A 21610-nucleotide genomic window follows, 5' to 3' on the forward strand; every position below is an offset into this window, starting at 1 on the left:
ATGAAGAAAGTTTTCGTGGAAGAGGTAGCATTTTCCATAAGGAGACTTTAAAAAACAGTGTTCCAAGTATACTGAGATAAGAGGACTTTAACATGGTACAGACTTCAGAAAGAAGGATTTATCTAAATGATTGAGGGGAATATTCCCTTTTTTATTAAATCAACGGGAAAAAAATAGAACAGAATATAAAATGTATATACATTAATACTGTATTAGTCCTTTTCCTTCCAAATGCATATTATGAAATAGTAATGTATTTAAAATGTGTACATTTATTTTTTTTAAGTTTTTTTATTCATTTTGAGAGAGAAGGAGAGAGAACTCGCGTGCACACATGCATATGTGAGGGAGGGGCAGAGAGAGAGAGCTAGGGAGACAGAATCCTAAGCAGGCTTTGCTCTGTCAGCGCAAGAGCTCCACGTGGGGCCTGAACTCACGAAACACAAGATCATGACCTGAACCAAAACCAAGAGTCAGACACTTAACTAAGCCACCCAGATGCCCCTTAAAATGTATACATTTAAAAGGACAAAATTCTATTATCAACAGGATTTAATTCCCATTATTAAGGGAATTTGTATTTTATGGTCCCTGAAAATTCTATAACTCTTTGCTAACTTCAGTATTAAGTAAATATTCAATTGTTTAGGGATCAGTAAGGTGCTAACACTAATGAATAGCTTTTTTAGTAAAAGGTAATAATACTAAGATAATGCATAGTTATAGCAGTAATAAAACAAGAGGGCTTTTGCTATAGCAAGTACTTGTTCTCCAAGAAAATGGAAAATGTGTTCTTCAGTACATAAGAAAACATTGGTAACTAGAACATAGCAAATACTCACCAAGATTATTGTATTACCTTAAACATCAGTTTAGCAGCATCATAAAAGTAATTGGCTTTCCGATAGAGTTCTATGGCATCAAGAGTTTTATTCTTTTCCAATAAATGAGATGCATACCTCGCTAACAGGGATCCAATTTCTTTCATACTGTGATTTTTAGCCAACTCAACAGCTTTGTTCCACTGAGGGGGAAAAATATGCCATTCAGCTACTGAAGCATTTATAGTCATACATGTCATAAAATTCACACAATAAAGATTTAAGTTTATAGTAATAAATAACACTATATTAAAATTAAAAACCAGTATATATATTTTTTAATACAGTAACTTTAATTAAGAGTCTCATGCTCTACAAACTGAGCCTGCCAGGCAGTTTACAGTAACTTTAATTAAAATCAGAGCAATTATAAGTTCTATAAGTCAAACATGTCAAAATGATTAAATGGCCCAAGACTGTGATTTGCTTAAGAAGGACATCAGAAAAGGAAAGCTTCAAAGTTTATAATTACAATATTATAATTCAATTTTGCACCAGCTAGAAGTGAGGAAAAGCTATACTTGCTTATAGTAGAACAAAATATGCCATTTCGGTTAAGAAAATGTCCTATCAGATTTAACATTTAAAAGTTATTTTTAAAAAGCAAATGGAGCTTTATAAAATACTTCAAGAAAACACTTAAAGGAATATACTGATATTCAACAATTTCCACAATTCTGCACTTTAATTTTAGTTAAATTCCAGCTCCCAAGAATATCAAATATATGTTTTCTCTAAAGAGACAGGAAAATAGATTGCCAAAATAAATACTGATAAGGTAACTCAATTCCTTCCTCTTGCAATGACCATTAACTAGTCCTTCTTTGGAAACAAAACCCTAATAAAATGCAGAAAATTATGAAATTACTTCCAGACAACAAGTTGCCTGACTAAAAAGCACAGGGTTTGTCCCCATATTGACTTAGTTACGAGTGGGTCACCCTTAACGGTAGCACTTCAAGAGGTAAATGCAAATTCCAGTATTTTCTAGGTCCTCAACAAAGTAAGAAAGCATCTAGCTCCTTTCACAAAATCCACCTCAACCCTACAGTGGCAACAGTCTAAAAGGATGACTAGGGACCTTAATTTTCAGTTCCTTACTTGGTTGAGATGTACACAGGTATCTACTGCTGCCTTTGGCTGATTACATTTCAAAAATGCGGTCACTGCTTGTTCACACATTCCAACCCTCACAAACATTTGTGCTATTTCCTGTGAGGACAGAACAATATTATCAGATCTCACAGACCAAGGAAATCACTTATAGTTTAATTTACAAAACTCCATAGGGACATACGAATATTAAATTTACTGGTGTTTACAGTAATTTTTCGTTGCAACATACACAGGGGCAGAGGCTACAAACCAGAAAGGAGGCTAAGGCATCACTGTCTACGAAACCGGGGCTTCACTGGCTCCGGCTGCAGATCTACTTTTTAACCAGGTCCGGAACATCCTGCACTCTGCTCCTCTAGTAGCTAGGGCACAGAAACGTCAAGCTGGGAAACAAACCCCACACGAGTGTGTGAAAAAAACATTTAAGGCAACTGATGGTATAACAATGGTAATCTTAGAGGCTTAAGGAAAATCTCACACTCACAGAGCTCTCTAATACCTCTCTGAAGAAATGCCCCAGACAGGCCATTCATTAATTCAGGAAGCCAGATCCCAAACAGAGCTCCCTCCAAGGGTGGTGGGAAGGAAGGAGAACCACAACACAAACCCACCATACCCATCTGGCTCACTCTCCATTTTCAGAAAATCAATTTTTTTTTCCTTCTGGATATCTAATTGGCAAGAGTTTTCCTCTCCCTACCCTTACTTCTTTTTTTTTTTTTTTAATTTTTTAAACATTTATTTATTTTTTGAGAGAGAGAGAAAGACAGAGCACAAGCAGGGGAGGGGTAGAGAGAGAGGGAGACATAGAATCGGAAGCAGGCTCCAGGCTCTGAGCTATCAGCACAGAGCCTGTGATCAGGTCATAATCTCACAGTTTGTGGGTTCAAGCCCCATGTCGGGCTCTGTGCTGACAGCTCAGAGCCTGAAGCCTGCTTCTGATTCTGTGTCTCCCCCTCTGTTTCTGCCCCTCCTCTGTTTGTGCTGTCTCTCTCTCTCTCTCTCAAAATAAATAAACATTAAAAAAAATAATAAAATATTTTGGGAAAATCATAAAAGTATGTTTTAGATCCAACCATCTTTTTAAAAGTAATGTTTAGGGGCACCTAGATGGCTCAGTGAGTGTCTAACTTTGGCTCAGGTTATGATCTCATAGTTCATGGGTTTGAGCCCAATATCAGGCTCTCTGCTCTCAGCACAGAGCCTGCTTTGGATCCTCTGTACCCCCCTCCTCTCTGCCCCTCCCCATTCACATTATCTCTCTCTCTCTCTCTCTCTAAAATAAAACTAAGCATTTAATTAATTAATTAAAGTAATGTTTATATTTTTCTGGTTACAAAGTAATAGACTGTAATGGTAAATAAAAATTAGAAAGCACAAAAAATGTAAAGTTACTTACAATCTTACTACCCATAGGAAATCTCTCTCAATAGTCTGATGTCATTTCCTAACATCTGTGTCTTAGGAATCTATATGTATGTGTGAGTTGGTATATGTATTGTGTTCATACTATATATAGTTCCGTTCTCTGTATTTTTCAATTAAACATTATGTAAATTTTACCGTATTATTAAAAACTCCTTCAAAAACTTGATTTAAAATTTGCAATACTAAAAAAAACATTTGCACTACTAAAAATTTTTAAGCATTTTAATTATTTAATTATTACTATAGCTATAATAACTTAATATTTACTCAGTAATAATACTATTCTGGATATCCTACAGCAATACTCTTTTCTGCATCATCAGACACACCGAACAGATGACATTAATGCAGGATACACTGTCCCGATATCCAAGGTTGTAACTAATTTCAGTTTCTTTCCTACTCAAGAAAACACAGGACTGAGAATAAAGTACATGAAAATGCCATTATAACAGGGATAATGGCTCTAATTCACAAGAGACAAAACTGAATTATCAGAATTCTATCATCTACTAATTAACAAACAAAAATTTTGTGGTAGAACTCACAACCGATAACATGTCCCGACCCTGCAGTTGAGAGATGCTAACTCTACAGGTACTATACAGCTCAATGACTTACATTTTACATAAAACAAATAAAATATAAACTCATTAACATCATTCAAGAATTAAGAGGCTTAAAAAGGACATTCAAAACAAATTTCCAGAGAACTCTGTTTTTTCTTTTTTAACACTAAATACTTTGTTAACATAACCTAATAAAAGTCAAGCTATCTTTTTAAACCTTTATTACAGCAAATTTCAAACATACATACACACACACTAATCCCCAGACCCAGCTCAGATAATTTTGAAGCAAACCTCTGACAAGAGATTTTAACTGTAAATATTTCATGTGTCAGCTAACTTTTAAAAGCAATTTTATAAAACTGACAATACTATAGGAGATTGTGAACATGTTAAAGTAGTGGGAATATGACTAATTTTCCCTCTATTTTCAAGCAGTCTGTAATATTGATATATTGTTTTAACAATTAAAAGTATCATTCCACATTTAAGAAACTATGAGATTATAGATTTTAAATTTTCTTTCTGACAGAAGATATTTCCTGACTATAACACAAAACCTAATAAAAATAACCTAACAAATCTAAAAACTAAAATTTTTAATACCCACTGGAAGCAACTTGTGGTTTTCTGGAAGTGAACTGGCAAGATTCTCCAATCCCTCATAATCTTCCAACATATAATAGCATTCAGCTAAGCGTTCCTGGTTCTGGCCTTGTACATAATATTGTACAGCATTCAACCTATGGGGGAAAAAAAAAGAACAATTTCTAAAACTAATGTGAATCTCCTGATAAATAAACACTCTCATTAAAAATGCTCATTAGAATTACTAGTATTACTCTAGTTACCATCTTCAGTTACAGCATGTCTTTGAAGTGTATAAACTGGGGGGATAAAATCTAAAGACTCTGAAGCACATTTTAGTTGCAACATTCTTTGGCTATTAAGAAAAATTGTTGTAACTGGATATACAGTTGTGCTTCCAAACACGGACATAAATAAGTGTATTGATCAAATGAAAACCTAAGAATAAAAGCCAATGACTTCTGAAAATAATCTACAAGAAAACATAAAATACATTTCCTTTTTTCAGAAATAAATCATATGTCTTTGAAATGCACACTGTGGTCTTAAACAGTAGAAACCTGCCTGAAACTAAGCACACGTTTGTGAGTTTGGAAACTCTGAAGTTTTGTAACACTTATCAAGGATCTCTTGCTCCCCATTGTGAATTTAAATCTGCTTGAATTTAAGAATCCAGGGGGACGGCCTTCAATGTCCCCAGCTTTGTGCCAATGGGAAGTACTCAGGCAGCATATCAAGTGCTACATGAACAGATGAAGAGGTTCACATAGGTCGCCTACCACTTTTGCCGATCAGCGAAGTAGTCTCCGATGGCATTGTGGGCTTGTTCAAGGAGACTGTCATCTGCATCACCAGATCCAGTTTTCAAGAGCTGGAGTACTCTAAACCAATCTCCCAATTTCAGCCGGAGGCCAATAGCAAGATCTCTGTAAACAATAGCATACATTCATTCACCTGACAAATACTTGTGAAGTGCCTACCCCATGCTAGGGTCAATTCCGGGGTACTGAGAATACCCAGCAGTGAACAGACGGACAAGTTACCTCCCCAAACATTTTAGAAATTTGACCAGGAAAGAGGCAATGGGGAGAACTTGAAATCAGGAAAAGGAAATAACTTCCTGCCTTTTATTTTCCTAGCCTTCCAATTTTCCTAGCAAAATAATGATTTAAATAATAATAACTTCTTTTCATCAATTATTGAGACATGATCAGGCTTATTTAAAAATCATACATATACTGGGGCACCTGGGTGGCTCAGTCGGTTAGGCGCCCGACTTCAGCTCAGGTCACGATCTTGTGGTCGCGAGTTCGAGCCCCGTGTCAGGCTCTGTGCTGACCGCTCAGAGCCTGGAGCCTGTTTCAGATTCTGTGTCTCCCTCTCTCTGGCCCTCCCCCCGTTCATGCTCTGTTTCTCTCTGTCTGAAAAATAAATAAACATTAAAAAAAAAAAACCCATACATATAAACACATATTTGGTTTTATCTTTCTTTTCAGGGCTTAAGCAGTATTAGGGATCTCCTTGAAGTACAAATAATATTAACAAAATTTAGACATAATGTTTATAGCTGAAATACATACATTATTTTATGCAAATCTAAAATGAACATAAAGAATAAAACTCAATCCCTATATACTGTTCATTTTTATTTCATGGTCCTTGACGACAAAAAATTAAATAAAGGTCTAAATCAAAAAAGAAAACCCAAACGTTGAGCTGCATAATAAATGATAAAAGCCCCCAGTCTCTGCAGTCTTATGTTTTTTTTTCTACCAAATAGAAAACCTCCCATGGCCAGCCATTAATATATGTAAAAAAAAAAAAAAAAAAGAAAAAAAGAAAAAGGAAACAGCCTCCAAACTTCAATACATAAATTAATGTAAGGGCCACGTGGAATATCCAGGTTGTAACTAAACTGAGATTATTTTCTGAAAGAAGTGGTATGACACATTTAGTCTACTGTACATTCCTCATTTGTACAGAAGAAAAGCATGAATGCCAGAAGTACTCCAGAATGCCTGTACCTTCATTACTCACCTTCTGTCCATATCAAGATACATTCTTTCTGCCTCTTCAAACCTGCTGAAGTAGGCAGCAACTTCAGCCTGCTTCATGGACTCACTCTGTAGATTGCCCAGGCGCTTCACGAACTTAATGCCTTGGTAATCTTTGCAGCGCACAAACGCTTGCTCTGCCGTGTGCAGATCGAGTTTCTGAAGAGCTGCTTCAGCCAGTAGGCGCCTTTATTAAAACAAGAAACAGAAAAGCTTATTGCCATTACTGATAAACAAGTCTTGAACCCGAATTTAATTATTATACCTGTTGTTTCTAGTTAAACATGGTGGGAAGTGATTACTTTAACATATTTATGTATTTTTTACTTAATATTATGCTTATTTTGAGTACTTCCAAATCTGAATTTAATTTCTGTATTTTAAAAAGAAGAGCAAAGGGGCGCCTGGGTGGCTCAGTCACTTAAGCATCACTTCGGCTCAGGTCATGATCTCACGGTTCATGGATTCCATCCCTGCGTTGGGCTCTGTGCTCACAGCTCAGAGCCTGGGGCATGCTTCGGATTCTGTGTCTCCCTCTCTTTCTGCCTCTTCCCCACTCACTCTCTGTTTCTCTCTCAAAAAATAAATAAAAAACAATAATTTTTTTTTTTTAAATAAAAAGAACAAGAATGCAAGTCTACCCCCATGAAGGCTACCATGAGAGTGGGAGACAATAGAGCTGAGACTTTAAATGCATACACCAGACATTTTGGGAGGATTTTTTATTTTTAAATACCAAAGTCGGGGGTGTGGATTGTCCTCGATGAATTGAGATGCATCTTCAATTCCAACCTTCTCAATCAATGCTCGACTATCTCGCAAGGACCGGATCTCAAAGTTAATTATATAATCCTTGTTTGGGTGTTCTGGATTCTAAAAGTAAAGATGAAAAGAAATGCAAATACCTGCCGTTAGAGTATGTGTTTCTTTTTTACAGTAAAACACATGCACACACACAAACAACTGTATCATGTTGTAAACCAAAATGGGAAGAAAAGATATTCCAATGTGTGGGTCTTTGAGTTATCTGGAAAACAGCCACAATCCACAGGTGAAGTTCCTCCTGAGGTTACTAGGCTGCCCACAGGGAAAAGAGGACAGTGGAAGAAGGGTTGTCTTACAATCATACAGCCTTGTTTCCCTCAGCTTAACTCTCATGTTCCCAGGAGCTACTATTCTCTTCTCACCCAAAGTGCTGAGAAAAGACATGTGCAGGAGCCTCTACCAGCTCACTCCTTAATCTACTCTCTCCTTGCCGGGGGGAAATGAGACAGTTGTCCCCTGTGCTGTTGGGCAGCAGACAAGCAAATAAAAGGAAGAGCTAGTTTTCATTATCTCTTTCCTTTTGTTAATTTAGCTAGATGACCCCTCCAAAATTTTTTTTTCTGAAGGCCAGTCTTGCAGGAAATAGCTAGCTAATGGCCAAGAAAAGAAAACAGTTATAATGAACTCACCAATATCCTACATATTCCAAGTAAAGAAAAAGTGAAGCCCAGGAGAAAATTAGAGCCCCCCGCCCCCACATACAGAAAACAGCAATGGCTCCCAGAACTAAGCTGCATCTGGCCCTCCCCACCTGCAACTAAACCACTGTACTTAGAAACTGAAAAGTTCTCCCAGAAATCCCTGGCACAAAGTAGAAAGTAGTATGGAAAATGCATGAGGTTTGGATTCAAACAGATCTAAGCTTAGATCCTAATTCCTCAGCCTACTGGCTATGTAACAACTCTTTCTAAAACCTGCTGTACCCCCGTCCTGTGCCCACCCAGGAAGCCAAGGCCATCTTCCCCAAATATAAACCCAATCACGTCACTCTCCTGCTTTACTCCCCCAGTGACTCCAGGAGGCAGTCCAAACTCCACAGAAGGCACACAAGGCCTCGTATGACTGGGGCCAACCTCCCCCACGACTGTTCCCCTTCAGTTCCGCCAGTGCTACCAATTACATACACCAGCTTTGAAGCCAGACGGCTTGGAGTGAAATCATTCACGTCTCTGCCTACTGCCAACTGGGTGTCACTGGCAAATGAGTTTCTCTCTCCAAGCCTCAGATTCTTCATCTGAACAAATGAAGATAATAATCAGACTGACTTCCTAGAATTGTGAGGATTAAATGAGATAACACGTATCAAACGTTTAGCACAATGCCAGCCTTGTACTACTCACGTGGTTCACAGTCTCAGAACTGTACCAGCGCTCTCTCCCCACAGACCTCTGAAAGACGCACCTGCCCACTGAACTGCGCCAGCCCCGCCCCTTTGCTGGTTGCTGAATTTCTTGTCTACCTCCCCAACCCCTCTACTTGAGGCCAGGAACTTGCCTTGCTGACTGCCAATAAACATCTGCTGAGTCAGTGAACAGACAGACTTTTGGTAAATCATTTTACTCACGAAGAGCTTTCTCCACTAAAAATGAGGTCTGTGTATTATCTACCGGGCACAGTTGTAATGACAAATGAAGAGTGACATGCAATGACAAATGACAATTGAACACCTCCTATGAAGGCACTTTAGTGAATGTAAATTTAGTAAATTCCCTTCCTTTTCCTTTTGTATTCCTTCAGCTCTAGTGCTCCAATAAATTTCTCATGGGGGAAAAAAAAAAACAGGCTCACAAACAAAGGGCTTTAAAGGGCTACAATTTACATATCAAACCAAAACATGAAACCATGCTACAAATTGCAACTAACTTCAGAAATGTAAAACTCTATTAACCCAATTCCAAAAAATATATGAAGTATACAGAAAAAAGTAAATGCTTTGTATAAAATGAAAGTAAAAATGTTTTTAATATATTCTTAGAGAAAGAAATTCTCAAAAGATAGTCAATGAAGGCCAAAGTAGGGGTTCAAAAAGATAGCTGGAATCAGAACTGGATTATTTTATAAAGCCTGAAAAAAAAATAGGAGGATAGTGGCCCTGCAAACAAAAAGTTACCTGTCTTAGAGCTCAAAAGAACAAAGTAAATTGTCAAATATTTCTTCTCTTTGTTATTAACATAAAAACAATGACAACCACAACTAGCCACCATTTTTTGAGCTCTTGATCCAAACACTGTGGTAAGTGCTTTTCACAGATTACTTTATACAATAACAATCCTGTGAGATAGGAGCCATTATTATCCACATTTTATAGAGGAAAAAATTGAAAAAAATAATTGAGGCTTATAAACAAGAAAGGAAAATGAAGTTCAAAAAAGATGAAGGAACCTGTCTAAAAGCGGTACAAGTGACCAAGGAGGGTCAATCCACATTCCTAAGAGGAACACCACACTGCCTGGGCATAAAATAAAACAAATCCCAGTCAAGCCAGCAACAAAAATACAATTGTTTTTTAAGAATTACCTTCAATATCTCATCCAAAAGAACAGATTTAATTTCTAAATCCTCAAAGATACAAATATATCCAGAAGTCTGAATGGGCTCCTTTAAAGATAAAGACAAATGTTATGCTTAATTGTACAAAATTTTCCTTCCTTTAACATATGACTTTGTATTTTATTTTCAACATTTTCAAATCAACAGAAAATTAGACAGAATGTCATTAACATCCATATGTCCATCACCTAAATATTATTAACATTTTGCTAAATATGCTTCAGTCGATTTTTTGGATGAAGTCTTTTAAAGTAAATCAAGTAAAATGTATAGACATCATGACATCTCACCCCTAAATATTTCAGTACATATCTCTAAAAGATAAGGATGTTCTTTAAATGGCCTCATTACTATTATTACACCTCATATAATTAATATTAATTCCCTAATAGCATCTAACATCAGTCCAATTTTTCTCAATCCAAAAATGCCTTATACCACTTGATAATTCTTACTCATGCAATGCAACATTAAATTTAATTCTTAATAAAACCAACAAACACTATAGTCGTATGTAAGTACATATATCAAAGAAATCTTACCCCATACTGCAAAGTCCATCCTCTATAAAATTAGCCAGAGAGCATTCCTGATAGATTTTCTACATAAGATTTAATTTGCCAAGATGTAAATACACAAGTCTGTTACAGGTCTGTCTCTTTTCTTAGTATTACGCAAGCTTATAGAAATAAAGTGTAGCAAATGCATATTATAATGTAAAGTAGCTGCCCTAAATCTCTAGTAGAAAAAGGAGATATAAATATTATATAAATAACAAGAAATAAACTCTCACTATACTTACTACCTCCAAGAGCACTATGAAAAGGATAAGATAATGTCTGGTAATGGAAATAATACCAGAATGTAATTTTTAATGTTTATTTGTTTTTTGAGAGAGAGAAAGACCAAGCTGAGTCAGGGAGGGGCAGAGAGAGAGGGAGACACAGAATCCGAAACAGGCTCCAGGCTCTGAGCTGTCAGCACAGAGCCCGACACGGGACTCCAGCCCATGAACCGCAAGATCATGACATAAGCCAAAGTCGAACGTTCAACTGACTGAGCCACCCAGGCACCCCTGGAATGTGTTTTTAATATGTGTGTGTGTGTGTGTGTGTGTGTGTGTGTGTGTGTGTGTGTATCATGAAATAGAAAGTAAGCAAAATTCAAAGGAAATAATGTATCAAATTTATAACTCTGATACTTAGTTCTTCATGTGATAGAAACTACAGGAAGATACTTAAAAACATGGAAATTAGAGGTAAAAATTGAATCAGATTTTTAAAAATTGAATCATATTTAGTTTTAGTATGTCAAAGTTTAAGAATGGGGCTCTGTGTGCACATTATATGCATTTGAGTCTTAAAGTGACATTTTCTCTTAAAAAGTAAAAATTGTTGGGGCACCTGGGTGGTTCAGTCGGTTAAGCATCCAACTTTAGCTCAGGTCATGATCTCACCATTCATGAGTACAAGCACTACGTCCAGCTCTGTGCTGACAGCTCAGCCTGGACCCTGCTTCAGATTCTGTGTCTCCCTCTCTCTCTGCTGCCTCCCCTGTTCACGCTCTGTCTCTGTCTCTCAAAGATAAGTAAACATAAAAGAAATTTTTTTAAGTAAAAATTGTTGATTATACGAGAAAATTTTACCAAATTTCTTTATTTCCTCAAAAAAAGTTGTATTATGTAAAGGCAAGTATGAGCAATGATCACACAGAAAGAATCAAGGATAAAATTTAATTCAAGAATTAAGCATATAATAACATACTTCTTGTAAATTATAGAGGCCTTTCATATATTTTAATTATTTGGATACAATATGTATCCAAATATACCTGTATAAAAATGTTTATCATTAGAAAATTGCTTTATTTTTGACTAGACAAAAAACAAAGCAAGGTAGCCAAAAAATAAAGTCATAAAAGATGATGTGTGGATAAAAAGTTATACCAAAAATAAAGAGAAAGGGAGAAAATAAAGATTGGAAGGAAGGTTAAAAACTAAGAGTTTCCAAAATAATCTATGATTATTGGCACACAAGTAAATATGCAAATATATTTATATTATTCGGATTTTAAAAAGTCAACTTCTACTTGAATTATCTCATCTAATTCTCATTATTTTCCAAAACTCACTAGATATCCATCCATATTTCCATTGAATATGAAGTTTTAGACCAGTGGTCAACAAAAGCAGGATACACTCTCCTACTCAGTACATAAGAAATTTATTTTTATTAAGAAACTATTTTAAACTTCACTAATCTATACTGTATTAAGTACTCTTACCCAGTACATACATCAGAAGGTCTCAGAACATGTACAGTATAACAGGTATCTTGAGCGCTTATCCATTTAATTGCAGCATATTGTGACATACCGAAGTTTGTATATACCTAGTTAAGCGGATTCGGGGATTACAGTCTCTAATTTTGAGCTAACTCTCATAAATTGGACAAGCGGTTTAAAAATCTCCCTGGAAAGAATACGTGAATGAAGTGGAATATTGGAACGCAAGCACAAGCAAACAAGATGAGGCGGAACAGTCACCCCCTTTACTCCTGGCACAAACTCTGGGGTTAGCCACATTAGAAAGTGAAAACAATCACATTCGAATCAGATCTGACAGAAAGTCAGCTAAACAATTGAAAATTATCAAGAAGACGATTTGAAACACAAGACTTTACGAAGTTAATAATTCAAGTGTGCACGATGCTCAGACACTAGCTAATGGCAGTGAGAACTACAGCACCCTGACATTTCAAAATAAAGTTCACTTCAGCCTCTTAAATGTATTTTTTTCCTCATTCTTTCAGAATTTCTATTTTAGGGACATGATTCGTAAAGTACTTGTATTAATAATGGTAAGTCACGTATATCATTTCTAAATGAATAATTATGCATAGATGAAGATACGGATTCAAAAATTTGGAAACTTCTTGTTTGGTAAAGAAGTGTATAAAAATGAGCTGAGTGATAAAAATATGAGATATGAAAGGAATATGAATATGAAGTAGTACCAATGGAAGGGAAGATCCAAGAAAAAGACTAGAAAAGCTGAATTGGTACCTTTAGGGGGTCACTGGAGATAAAAATGACCAAGCAGGGAATATCAACATTAAATACTCATTTCCAAATTCTCAGAAAGTGTGCTTTATCAGTGAACTACAACTTCACACACAAATGGCACCCGTTTTTCATCTATAATCTGAAGAAAGGTTTACAACTTAAAGGAAGGTATGAATCTAGAATTCCTAACACTCAAATGGACAAAAATGGATTCAGTATTAACTGTCAAATAACAGCTTATCTCCTGAATAGTAAAAGAATACTATGCCCTAAAGGAGCTCCAGTAAATCCTGTTTTAAAGAGTACGTCCTTACATAATCAGTCAATGAGCAGCCAAAGAAATGAACAGCAGAGTAACTAACCAATAACTAACCAAGCAGGGACAACAGCCAGCCAGTGTCCTCATGAATGAACAGAACAGCACAGCATGACTTATAAAGAAATCCAGTCAGTGGTGAGGTTGAAAGAAATCCATCTAGCTTTAAATCCAATAGAAATTGAACTACTTGCCAAGCCTGAAAATGACTCTAAAAAAGGAGGGGAGGGGAAGGCTATTCTGTTAAAACTACTTAAGAAGCACTTTGCACCAAGCCAAGACGTCCCCTGGTGCTAGACTGAGCGTGTGTGCTACACACACGTTACAAACAGCCAGGAACAACACTCGCCCAGGCATATGATTTCTGACTTAGTACGCATGGGGACACGGATGGAAAAAGGGCCCTAACATTCAAAAAGTATTCTCCCATCCTCAAGGTTAGCCTGTGGTTACCTGTCAAATTTTTACACTTACTTTGTGGCAAGTGTCAAATTTCCCTTGGAGCCTTGAAAGAAGCCCCTGCTTACAAGTTAAATGCAGCAGCCCTGAATGCCTTTCCTTTAAACCCTACTCAGGGGCTAAAAACTACAAAGATCCTTAAAATTCCTGACAAAGCCTTTGAGAACAATTCACATGAGGTCATTTCCCAGCCCAAAGATCCTGAGTAGCACTAAAATGGGGAAATGTGAAAATAATTTAAGATATTAAAGGGACAGTTTAATAGTTCACCACTAAATAAATCACTCTAGAAGATTTTTGGCAGCTCAGTGGTCCAAGCATGCAATTTCTTTCCAAAAAGGAAACCGCAAACCCATACATCAATTAATGATATCTATCAACTTATTTATTATTATTTACATTTGTTGGGTGCAACAACCATACAGAAAATTCCCAACTGGAAATCATTAATTATTCAAAAATTACATAAAAATTTATCTCAATGATGCTTTGATTAGGCTACCACTCAAATTACATTGAATTTCCTAAACACAAATGCTAACAGTTCGTCCAGAGCAGACTGACAGGGAAGTTCCAAACTTAAAAATTAGCTGATGTGGGGCACCCCAGTGGCTCAGTCGGCTGAGTGTCCGACTCTTGACTTCAGCTCAAGTCATGATCTCACAGTTTGTAGGTTCGAGCCCTGTATCGGGATCTGCGCTGGCAGTGTGGAGCCTGCTTGGGATTCTCTCTCTGCCCCTCCCCTGCTCTCTCTGTCAAAATAAATAAACTTAAAAAAAAAACAATTAGCTGATGTGAGCCGCAAGTAGAAAATCAAAATATAACTTTAAAATTAGTGAGCAAGTGGCTTCCTGATACTCCAGAGAGGGCAGATTAATCAGTCCACACTTGCATATTCATAAAATCATCAGAGTGAGAAAGACCAGGATTAGTGGCTGATAGAGGTCATGTGAACATAAATAAGGAAGCACAGATTAAGGTGGACAGGGAGGCAAAGGAGAATAAAAGCCTACACTTTTTTGGTTAGGTTGTTTTAAGCAATTTTGGTAAATATTACTACTGATTTTCTTTTTTTCTTAACTTTGACAAGGAAAAAATAAAGACTATGTATTAGAGACCATGGTTCCGTCTTTTAAAAAGTACAGATAAATGCTTAGGAAGTGCCTTTCAGAGAAAGCAGAGACTTTTTAAAGGATGAGTATTATTCCCACTTATGACCAAATATTTTACAAATCCACAGATATGTTTCTATTTATTTTCAGAAATTTACGCCTCCAACACCAACAAACCTCTTAAGGAAACAAAAGGGAAATAGCCAGGTTTTCACATCTGGCTCATTATTTATGTACTGCTAATGCTCATTTCTTGTGTTTACCTCAGGATCCAAGTTTCTGAAAACATACATTCTTGTCTTCTCCATCATCGCAAACAAATCTGGATTATCCTTGGCCCACTTCATATCCCAGACATCTTTACGCTCCAATTTTAACAACTCGCCAATGACCTGCTGTCCTGTGCTGTCTGTTACCCGAGCGTCCAAGTCGAAGAAAGTTAGAACTCCTGAGATATCTATGATAGCAAGACGACTACAAATATTGAAATTGGAGAAAGGAAACAAGATGGTAAAATGACAATCAGCAATCACGAATATAATTACCTATTACCCTTCTTGTGCAAAATCAGTTCATCCAAATCTGGGAAGAAGGCAGAAATGACTTTAAGGGGCACCTGGGTGGCTCAGTCAGTTAAGCGTCCGACTTCGGCTCAGGTCATGATCTTATGGTTCGTGAGTCCCACATCGGGCTCTGTGCTGACAGCTCAGAGCCTGGAGCCTGCTTCAAATTCTGTGTCTCCCTCTCTCTCTGACCCTCCCCTGCTCATTCTCTGTCTGTCTGTCTCTCTCTCTCAAAAATAAGTAAACATTTTTTAAAAATTAATAAAAAAAGAAAAAGAAAAAAGAAATGGCTTTAAAAAAATAACTGGTTTTAAAAATTTCTTAAATTTGATAGAAGACATAGACTACTCTCCATTTTGCTTCCTTGTGAGGAAAAAGTATCCAAAGGAATTAAAGCAACTGGCACGCAAACAATTTAAAGTATTACATTTGAATTTCTATATTTTGCCAATTAGAGAAAAACATCTAAATACCGTATAATAAATAAACATTTAAATATAAATATAGTACAGTAAAACCACACTGAACCATAAGACAAGTTTAAAACAAATACACATCTTTGTATTTATTACATAAATCCAACAATCCGAATTGATAACTTCTAAGCCCAGCATCTATATGAAGAGAATTTTCAGACTTACCTAGAATTGCAATTCAAGGATAACTGGTAGGATCGACAGTTAAGGGAATACTTTTGAATCAAACCAACATTAGGAAGACTGTATCTCTGAATGGTGCCAGATTCACGACCCTGTGGAAATTACTTTTGATTACTAAAGCATATTTACAAAATAACATTAAATTACAACTACAGGTCTCTCTATATGTTCATACATTTGTTTCCAAACCAAAGTGAATGTGTCATAACTAATTCCCAATTCTGATACTAAATCACGTTACCGAGTACATATTTATCTCCTAATTTAATTAAACCCCTTTAAAAGTGGTTGAAGGTGACGTAATTTTTTTTCATGCAGCATTCAAGAAAGAAGTCAGAAACTGAGCTGTTCAGTAATACATAACTCCTTATATCCCAAGGAAGAAATAACAAGGGTGACTTACAGTTGTTGTCTAGGTTAATATTTAAGGTACATTAAAAGCTAAAATATAAAGCACTTACTGCATTAAATTTCACCATGAATGAAAAATCAATATAAGATCACCATATGAAACAGTGGTTTCTGAAAGTCCACGTTTTTATCCTATAGCCATCTACCTGATACTAGTTAGTGGCAAATGGAAATGATCAGAAGCAGTGATACAATGAGTATTAGTTTAAATGTGTTAGAATGGCTAAAATTAACTCAGGAGAAAACAGATGTGGTGAGGCTGCAGAGAAAGGGGAACTCTTTTGTGCTGCTGGGGGGAATGCAAACTGGTGCAGCCACTCTGGAAAACAGTATGGAGCTTCCTCAAAAATTTTTTAAAGATTAAAAATAGAGCTACCCTACAACCCACCAATTGCACTACTAGGTATTTATCCAAAGGATACAAAAAGACTGATTTTAAGGGGCACATGCACCCCAATGTTTATAGCAGCGCTATCAACAATAGCCAATTATGGAAAGAGCCCAAATGTTCATCTACTGATGAATGGATAAAGTAGATGTGTTATAAGACTGACACTTCTGGTCAGAAGGGGCCCACGGCCTGCCAGATGAGGTAGGTCAATAAACTGTTCTATGAATAGTGGAGAAAAAAAAAAAGAAAAAAGATGTGGTGTATATATATACAATGGAATATTACCTGGTGATCAGAAAGACTAAAATCTTGCCATTTGCAACAATGTGGAGGTAACTAGAATGTATAAAGCTAAGCGAAATAAGTCAGTGAGAGAAAGACATTGCATGATTTGATTCATATGTGGAATTCAAGAAACACAACAGATATACATAAGGGTAGGGAAGGAAAATAAGATAAAAACAGAGAGGGAGAAAAACCATAAGAGACTCTTAAATACAAAGAACAAACAGGGTTGATGGAGGAGGTTGGTGGGAGGTAGGCTAAGTAGGTGATGGCCATTAAAGAGGACACTTGTTGGAATGAGCACTGGGTGTTATATGTAAGTGATGAATCACTGGGTTCTACTCCCAAAACCACTATTACAATTATGTTAACTGACCTGGATTTAAATAAATTTTTTAAAATTTTTTTTGATATTTATTTTTGAAAGAGAGAAAGAGAGACAGAGTATGAGTGGGGGAGGGCAGAGGGACAAGGAGACACAGAATCTGAAGCAGGCTCCAGGTTCCGAGCTGTCCGCACAGAGCCCAATGCGAAGCTCGAACCCATGAACAGTGAGATCATGACCTGAGCCGAAGTCAGACACTCAACAGACTAAGCCACCCAGGTTCCCCTAAATAAAATTTTTTTAAAAAAGAATATAAATGAGGCTAGGCAGAAGATTAGAACTGACACACCAAAAGCATATTCCTTAAAAGAGAAAACTGATACACCGGAATTCACAAAAATCAAAATTTTTTCTCTGTGAATGACCTTGTTAGGAGAAGAAAAAAGACAAAGTACAAATTGGAAGAATATTTGCAAATCATGTACCTAACAAAGTGGGCATCTCTCTAGAATATGTAAGGAAGTCTCAAGACATAAAATATTACATTAAAAGCTGATTAAAGATTCCAAAAAAATATGTTTAAAAATAAAACAGTCGGGAATGCAAGCTGGTGCAGCCACTCTGGAAAACAGTATGGAGGTTCCTCAAAAAAACTAAAAATAGAACTACCCTATGACCCAGCAATTGCACTACTAGCCATTTATCCACGGGATACAGGTGTGCTGTTTCAAAGGGACACATGCACCCCCATGTTTATAGCAGTACTATCAACAATAGCCAAATTATGGAAAGAGCCCAAATGTCCATCGATGGATGAATGGATAAAGAAGATGTGGTATATATATACAATGGAGTATTACTTGGCAATCAAAAAGAATGAAATCTTGCCATTTGCAACTATGTGGATGGAACTGGAGGGTATTATGCTAAGTGAAATTAGTCAGAGAAAGACAAAAATCATATGACTTCACTCATATGAGGACTTTAAGAGACAAAACAGATGAACCTAAGGGAAGGGAAACAAAAATAATATAAAAACAGGGAGGGGGACAAAACAGAAGAGACTCATAAATATGGAGAACAAACTAAGGGTCACTGGAGGGGTTGGGGGAGGGGATATGGGCTAAATGGGTAAGGGGCACTAAAGAATCTACTCCTGAAATCATTGTTGCACTATATGCTAACTAATTTAGATGTAAATTTTTAAAAAATAAAAAATAAAATTAAAAAAAAAATACTCAAAAACAAAAATAAAAAATAAAAGAATAGAAGTTTCAGTGTAACTCTGTGCAAACCTTAATGCTGACAGATCAATAGTTGGTACAACAGACAAGAGTGAACTCTGGTTTCCAAACCCTTCTGTTCCTCTGGCCATGGCAATGGGACAAAGCGGAAGGCTCGGCTCAGGCCATCTTTCCCTCTCCCCTTTTTAATCAGTGGAGCACCACCACTTAGTGGATTCTCAAGAGGGGCCTATCAGAAAGGGTGGAAGGAGGAGGGGGAGAATATTGTTTAGTGTATAAAAGGGAGGTATGGGTTTTGGAAGATTTACCATATTGGGGTAAGAAATAAGATTTTGTTTTTGAAAAAGGGGCCCTTTGGCTTTAAAGGTTTGAAAAAGTAATGATTCTAAAACCTTTTACATTTCAACAGTGAAATTTTAAATGCAGAAGATATTTTCTCCATTAAACTTTCTGACTGGTATTAAAACCATTCAAGTGTGTATGTTATAGGTAGACTGTCATTTGGGAATTATGTCAATTTTCGTGATTGATATGAGTTACATGTTATTTTATTTTTGCTAATGTCAGAAACACCACTAGCATAACCAAAAACCCCTGCCATTGAGCAAAGACTCTAAAAAGAAAAAAGAGGCTCCATAAGACAAACTGCTTCAAAAATACACCAAATTCACTTGATGAGGAAAAACAATAATACATTCTTAAGATTTTGTCCCCCCAAAAATTATCTAATGGCTAAAGAACATAACTAGAACTGTAAATATACACCACTAAGGCTATGTTTACACAACTGAAATTCAATGATTCCACCACCATTATATTAAAGTAAACATTTAGTTCTAAAATTAGTATTTTCAAATGCCAGAGCTCAAGAAAAGCCACATTACATTCATTTTATTTGAAAAATTCAGCAAAAATTTGCCCTAGACTTTTTTTTTTTTTTTTTTTTTTTTTTTTACTGGTTAGCAAACACACCACCTCTTCATTTTAAGTCTTATGAAAATAGCTGAGCCAAAGCACTTTCTCCAACACCAAATAGTGGGCCACATACAGAAGGAAGCTTTCTAAGACCTACTATTGCTATCCAATCCACTCGACACCTGCCAACCCTTGTGTGGCTCATGCAAGCCGGTGTCAAACTCTCCCCAGTTGGCCACTATTCTACTGCATTTATTAATAGTTATTTTTGCAAATAATTAAAAATTTGTGAGGCAGTCTTCAAAAATTTATTTACTACTTTGGCTTAGAAAACTTGATGCCCACAAGATGATATTCAAATCCAAAACATATTACTTTACTCTATTTTTATAATTTAAACAATTATTATTAATAAAATCAGTTTTTTAAGAACTTACCACGATCAGTGTCTTATCAGATGCAGTTATGGCACAAATTGGATCCCGGGTGCCCTAAAATAAATCAATTATTATTCTTTAACAAATATTTATTGAGTGACTAACCTGGTATAAGGTAGTATGCAATTCACTAAGAAGAATACTTCAATATATTTATTAACTTAAACATTCACTTACTGAGCACCTACTATGTGCAAGATGCTGAACTAAGCACCGAAGACACTCGAATAAAATCTTTCCCCTCAGGGATTACTCAAAAGCCTACTGGGGAAGAAAGCGAGCTGAACACCTAATTAATAAAAGTAGCGCTCAGGATCTAGGAGAGCAACAGAGGAAGGAACATCTCATTTACACAGAAGTACGCAGGGAGATGGAAACCTGAGCTCAGTCATAAAAGATGAACAGATGACAGAAGGGCCAGACCGTGCCAGAATGAGGAAGAGGAAACAGCATGGCACAGCAACAAGCTGGACGAGTCTCAAGAGCTTATGCTTAGTGAGAAAAAGCCAATCTCAAAAGGTTACATGCCACATGATTCCATTCATTTAAAGAATTCTCAGAGTGACAAAACCAGAAATGGAAACAGATGAGTGGTTGCCAGTGGAGCAGGGATGGGTGGAGAACAAGTGTGAAAATGAAGAAATAGCATGAGGCAAGTTCTTTCATGATGGTAAGATTCCATAAAACCACACGCACACATGTACATGTATAAACTAGTGAAAACTGAGTAAGGAATCCAGTGGGAGTCCAGTTAATGGTGTCATTATCAATGTCAATTTCCTGTTTTTGATATTATACTACAGTTATAGAAGATGTCACCATTGGGAAGTGGGGTAAAAATGTTCTAAGCTATCTGTACAACCTCCCATGAGCCTATAATTATTTCAAAAATGTTTTTAGGGGCCTCTGGTGGCTCAAGTCAGTTGAGTGTCCGACTCTTGATTTTAGCTCAGGTCATGATCTCATGGTTATGGGATTGAGCCCAGCATCATGGATTGGAGCTCCACACTCAGCGTGGAGCCTGCTTAAGATTCTCTGTCTCTCTCCCTCTGCCCCTCTCCCCCTCTCATGCTCTCTCTCTCTAAAATTTTAAAAAAGAGTAAGAAAAAAAACAAAAATGTTTTTAAAAATCAAAAGAAGGAAAAATCACAGCACACCTAGAAAAAGGTTTTCAGAACAGAAATTTTTTTTAAGAATTACCAGAATATGATGCTATTCACTAAAAACAAATTCTTTTTCAGATCTTAAACTAAAATTACAGTACTTCCAAATCTACAGATATTAACATTTGCTGGCAATAAGATCACTTACTTGAATGGCTTTACTATAGTCAAGCACCCCATCCACTGATCCAGAAGGAGTATCATCCACATGATAAATTCTGGAAAAAAAAAAAGTCAGAATTTCAAAGATAGCCTA

At 36.4% G+C, this 21610-nt stretch overlaps 1 protein-coding gene across 3 annotated transcripts in view; it reads right to left on the reverse strand.

The window, feature by feature from the left end:
- The window catches only part of WDR35 (WD repeat domain 35), a 59311-nt gene that overhangs the window by 4453 nt on the left and 33248 nt on the right, over window positions 1–21610 (reverse strand). For 2 of the 3 annotated variants that reach the window (XM_081795160.1, XM_060649235.3), the window contains 11 exons: window positions 21503–21572; window positions 20192–20245; window positions 16166–16275; window positions 15225–15435; window positions 9979–10059; window positions 7373–7509; window positions 6620–6823; window positions 5362–5508; window positions 4605–4737; window positions 1983–2093; window positions 860–1024 (listed from right to left, as the gene is read on the reverse strand). In XM_081795160.1, coding sequence (XP_081651286.1) covers window positions 860–1024; window positions 1983–2093; window positions 4605–4737; window positions 5362–5508; window positions 6620–6823; window positions 7373–7509; window positions 9979–10059; window positions 15225–15435; window positions 16166–16275; window positions 20192–20245; window positions 21503–21572 — 1423 coding nt within the window. The remainder of the gene's footprint in view (window positions 1–859; window positions 1025–1982; window positions 2094–4604; window positions 4738–5361; window positions 5509–6619; window positions 6824–7372; window positions 7510–9978; window positions 10060–15224; window positions 15436–16165; window positions 16276–20191; window positions 20246–21502; window positions 21573–21610) is intronic. The other variant, XM_081795161.1, reaches the window with a different exon arrangement.

The sequence above is a fragment of the Panthera onca genome, chromosome A3, assembly GCF_046562875.1.
Source record: "Panthera onca isolate mPanOnc1 chromosome A3, mPanOnc1 haplotype 2, whole genome shotgun sequence".
NCBI lineage: Eukaryota > Metazoa > Chordata > Mammalia > Carnivora > Felidae > Panthera > Panthera onca.